This window comes from Ornithodoros turicata, chromosome 10 (assembly GCF_037126465.1).
Source record: "Ornithodoros turicata isolate Travis chromosome 10, ASM3712646v1, whole genome shotgun sequence".
Lineage (NCBI taxonomy): Eukaryota > Metazoa > Arthropoda > Arachnida > Ixodida > Argasidae > Ornithodoros > Ornithodoros turicata.
The window spans coordinates 1945728-1950997 of record NC_088210.1 but is presented as its reverse complement, the minus strand read 5'-3'; the positions used below and the strand labels follow the sequence as shown (position 1 = coordinate 1950997).

General features: G+C 49.0%; 1 protein-coding gene across 1 annotated transcript; it reads left to right on the top strand.

Moving 5' to 3' along the window:
* The first annotated feature begins 2040 nt into the window (after nucleotides 1-2040).
* LOC135370467 (uncharacterized) lies at nucleotides 2041-4617 on the top strand. Its single transcript, XM_064604213.1, has one exon. It carries the CDS (start codon nucleotides 2041-2043, stop codon nucleotides 4615-4617), a length of 2577 nt encoding a protein of 858 aa, XP_064460283.1.
* The last annotated feature ends 653 nt before the right edge of the window (nucleotides 4618-5270 follow it).

The following is a 5270-nucleotide window of genomic DNA, read 5'->3' as shown; positions in this document are numbered from 1 at the left end:
CCCTTGAGTCAAATGTCCGGAAGTTCGGGGAGATCGAGGATTATATCCTCAGGGTCCGGTGAGAAGGATGGCCGAGCGAGAACTTGGGGGGGCAGCTGCCGAAGTAGGTTCACTGCAGCGACTATGTCCCGACGTGTAGGAGCGGAGGCCACGTTGTTAGCTGCTGCCCTCTGCTGTGCGGCTTGTTGGACACGATGCAGGTGAAGGGCTCCCGCATTATGGGTCGGAGGGTGGATCAGTGGAACACCGCAGAAGGGGCAGAGGGTGCTTCTTTCTTGTTCCGTGTACACCGCTGGAGGCTCGGTGGGGTGTCTGTTTGATAACCCCAGCCCGCGGAAGGGCTCTGGTAGGGAATCAGGTGGGTCACCGATGAGAGGTCGCGCCTGGTTGCGCCATCTCGTTCTGGAACAGTATCCGATACTGCGGCCTTCAACTAGGACAGTCCAGGTAGCCACATTTACAAGTCGGGGTGACGGGGAAGGCCTCCGAGCAGTTGAGTTCCCAGGGAATCGCTGAGGTCGGTGCAGTTGTTGGGGTCGAGAACGGCTTCTCGCTGCAGGTGGTCGTGGCATCTGCAGGGGAAAAAAAAAAGAAAACATCACCTTGGAGGTCTACGAGGGCGGAGGTTATAACGAGGAGACCCCGGTAACCCGCCCCGAACTGCCCCATCTTCAGCGGGCTGAGACTCCGTGTCGATGGGGCCGTGGAAGGGTTGGGATTGCGACGAACTTGTGCCGGAGTCCTCTTGCCCTTCATCTTGCTCCAAGATGCGATCGATGAACTCCTTGAGGTCTGTGATGTGAACTGGGCCGGACTCCTCGCTTGTACTGCAACGTTCAAGTCTATAAGTTACGGGTGTAAGTTGCGCACTTACCCGGTAAGGCCCGTCCCATCGGTCCGCGAGAGAGAAGCTGCGAAGCCTTTCGCCGCGTCGCTAAGTGGATGCGTCCGCCTCAGGACTAAGTCTCCTACGCGATATGTTACCTGGCGTCGACCCTTGTTGTACTGGGATGCTTGCTCCAGTCGTGCGACCTCAAGATTCTCACGTGCACAACGAACTGCAGTTGAGAGACGGTTGCGAATGTCTTCCGCATATCGTGCATACGGGCGACGGGGTTGTTCCCTCAGTGTTCGTAGCGTGTTTTCGAGTGGGAATACTATTTCCCGTCCAAAACTCAAATAGGCAGGGGTGAACCCAGTAGACCTATTTTCCGTTATCAGCGCCCCCCACAACTTACACCCCTCATTTACACCCTGTGTGAGAGAAAGGTGTATTCAATATTGCGATGAACGAACTCGGGGCATTTACACCCTCTGAACTCAGTAAGGAAAATCTTGGGGGTGTAGACTAGGGTGTATAGCATCCAATACACCTTTTTTACACCTTTAAGGGAGTGAAAACTTTTACAATGTATTGCAATACCGATGCACACAGCGCTGCAACATACTGAGTGCACGGTCCTCTTGTCAACGGGCGTATTGCCTACGAGCACGTGCAAAAACATGGAAAACGGCGTTGAAAAAACGAGAATGCTTGGTAAATCGATTAAATACCTCAGAAACGGGTAAAATCCACAAAATCAAACCCGAATGACGCCAACTGCCCTTGAGCGACGGCACACATCCTACCACTCCAACGTTTTGAGAGAGACTGACTAATCTGTTTTTGACTACCGGGAACGCTTCCACATACATGCATTTAATCGTGTACGGAATGCTTTAACAATAGCTTACAGGAAGAGGTGTAATACCAAGCTACCAAGGCACATGTGCTTTTGAGGATATGTTCGCAACTATTTTCGACTCGGACGGCCCACTATATGTACTTTTGAGGACATGTTTACAACTATTTTCAACTCGCAGGGGCCACTATGTACTTTTGAGGACATGTTCGCAACTATTTTCAACTCGGACGGTCCACTATGTACTTTTGAGAACCTGTTCGCAACTATTTTAAACTCGAACGGGCCACTATATACTTTTGAGGACATGTTCGCAACTATTTTCAAATCGGACAGGCCACTATATACTTTTGTGAACATGTTCGCAATTATTTTCAACTCGGACGGGCCACCATGTACATTTGAGGACATGTCCGCAAATATTTTCAAATCGGAAGGCCCACTATGTACGTTTGAGGACATGTTTACAACTATTTTCAACTCGCAGGGGCCACTATGTACTTTTGAGAACATGTTCGCAACTAGTTTCAACTCAGACGGGCCACTATGTACTTTTGAGGACATGTTCGCAACTATTATCAACTCGGACGGGCCACTATGTACTTTTGAGGACATGTTCGCAAATATTTTCAGCTCGGACGGGCCATTATGTACTTTTGAGGACATGTTCGCAACTATTTTCAACTCGGACAGGCCACTATGTACTTTTGAGGACACGGTCGCGACTATTTTCAACTCGGACGGGCCATTATGTACTTTTGAGGACACGTTCGCAACTATTTTCAACTCGGACGGGCCACTATGTAGTTTTGAGGACATGTTCGCAACTATTATCAACTCGGACGGGCCACTATGTACTTTTGAGGACATGTTCGCAACTATTTTCAACTCGGACGGGCCACTATGTACTTTTGAGGACATGTTTGCAACTACTTTCAACTCGGACGGGCCACTATGTACTTTTGAGGACACGGTCGCGACTATTTTCAACTCGGACGGGCCACTATGTACTTTTGAGGACACAGTCGCGACTATTTTCAACTCGGACGGGCCACTATGTACTTTTGAGGACACGGTCGCGACTATTTTCAACTCGGACGGGCCACTATGTATTTTTGAGGACACGGTCGCGACGATTTTCAACTCGGACGGGCCACTATGTACTTTTGAGGACACGGTCGCGACTATTTTCAACTCGGACGGGCCACTATGTACTTTTGAGGACACGGTCGCGACTATTATCAACTCGGACGGGCCACTATGTACTTTTGAGGACACCTTCGCAAATATTTTCAACTCGGACGGGCCACTATGTACTTTTGAGGACACGGTCGCGACGATTTTCAACTCGGACGGGCCACTATGTACTTTTGAGGACACGGTCGCGACTATTTTCAACTCGGACGGGTCACTATGTACTTTTGAGGACACGGTCGCGACTATTATCAACTCGGACGGGCCACTATGTACTTCTGAGGACACCTTCGCAAATATTTTCAACTCGGACGGGCCACTATGTACTTTTGAGGACACGGTCGCGACGATTTTCAACTCGGACGGGCCACTATGTACTTTTGAGGACACGGTCGCGACTATTTTCAACTCGGACGGGTCACTATGTACTTTTGAGGACACGGTCGCGACTATTATCAACTCGGACGGGCCACTATGTACTTTTGAGGACACCTTCGCAAATATTTTCAACTCGGACGGGCCACTATGTACTTTTGAGGACACGGTCGCGACTATTTTCAACTCGGACGGGCCACTATGTACTTTTGAGGACACGGTCGCGACTATTTTCAACTCGGACGGGCCACTATGTACTTTTGAGGACACGGTCGCGACTATTTTCAACTCGGACGGGCCACTATGTACTTTTGAGGACACGGTCGCGACTATTTTCAACTCGGACGGGCCACTATGTACTTTTGAGGACACGGTCGCGACTATTTTCAACTCGGACGGGCCACTACGTACTTTTGAGGACACGGTCGCGACTATTTTCAACTCGGACGGGCCACTATGTACTTTTGAGGACACGGTCGCGACTATTTTCAACTCGGACGGGCCACTATGTACTTTTGAGGACACGGTCGCGACTATTTTCAACTCGGACTGGCCACTATGTACTTTTGAGGACACGGTCGCGACTATTTTAAACTCGGACGGGCCAGTATGTACTTTTGAGGACACGGTCGCGACTATTTTAAACTCGGACGGGCCACTATGTACTTTTGAGGACACGGTCGCGACTATTTTAAACTCGGACGGGCCACTATGTACTTTTGACGACACGGTCGCGACTGTTTTCAACTCGGACGGGCCACTATGTACTTTTGAGGACACGGTCGCGACTGTTTTCAACTCGGACGGGCCACTATGTACTTTTGAGGACACGGTCGCGACTATTTTCAACTCGGGCGGGCCACTATGTACTTTTGAGGACACGGTCGCGACTGTTTTCAACTCGGACGGGCCACTATGTACTTTTGAGGACACGGTCGCGACTATTTTCAACTCGGGCGGGCCACTATGTACTTTTGAGGACACGGTCGCGACTATTTTCAACTCGGACGGGCCACTATGTACCTTTGAGGACACGGTCGCGACTATTTTCAACTCGGACGGGCCACTATGTACTTTTGAGGACACGGTCGCGACTGTTTTCAACTCGGACGGGCCACTATGTACTTTTGAGGACACGGTCGCGACTATTTTCAACTCGGACGGGCCACTATGTACTTTTGAGGACACGATCGCGACTATTTTCAACTCGGTCGGGCCACTATGTACTTTTGAGGACACGGTCGCGACTATTTTCAACTCGGACGGGCCATTATGTACTGTATTACAACGCTTGCTTTTGGTGACATCGTGGCCGCCGGTCTGCTCGCCTCCTCAGCTGATTTGCTCGGAATATATTTTAATTTGAAATTTTCATTTAAATTTCACTTGTAATATTTTTGATACGATGCGTATTCTGGAACTTAATTTCTTTTTTACTTGGATGCGTTCTCGAGATAGTTCATTTTCTACATGGACGTACGCCGTTCTTCGTAATCATATTATTAGTTAATTTGAGAGTGATGATGTACCGTTGGTCACCATTGCCCTGGTTCTTTCAGCAAGTGGCTTCTCACTTATTGGCTGTCATGCAACATGTTGGATCCCATTAAATCAAGTGGAAGTTACTCACTGATACGCATTAGGCCAGTTCCTCGTTCCTTCTATCGGTGCAGTCCGTAAAACACAACATTTCGGATCTCATTAGATCAATTGGAAGTCTGAGTTTCTCATTGACGCCCACTAAACCAATTTTAGTTTTTTTTTTCAATTTTTTAAACCAACCGTTTAACTAGTTTCATACTCCGTTGATGCGGTCTTGGTCACACGGCAGTAGTATAGACATAGACTGTATAATTTTCGAGCGGCATAAGAACCGAGCGGCATAAGAACCGAGCGGCACAAGAACCGAGCGCTATAACGGCCTCTTTTTTCTAATCCAAGATGGCCGATTCTAAGCCAACACAATCCAGTTCTAAGCCAACACAAGCCAAATCCAAAGCCATCTGATTGGCCGCCATT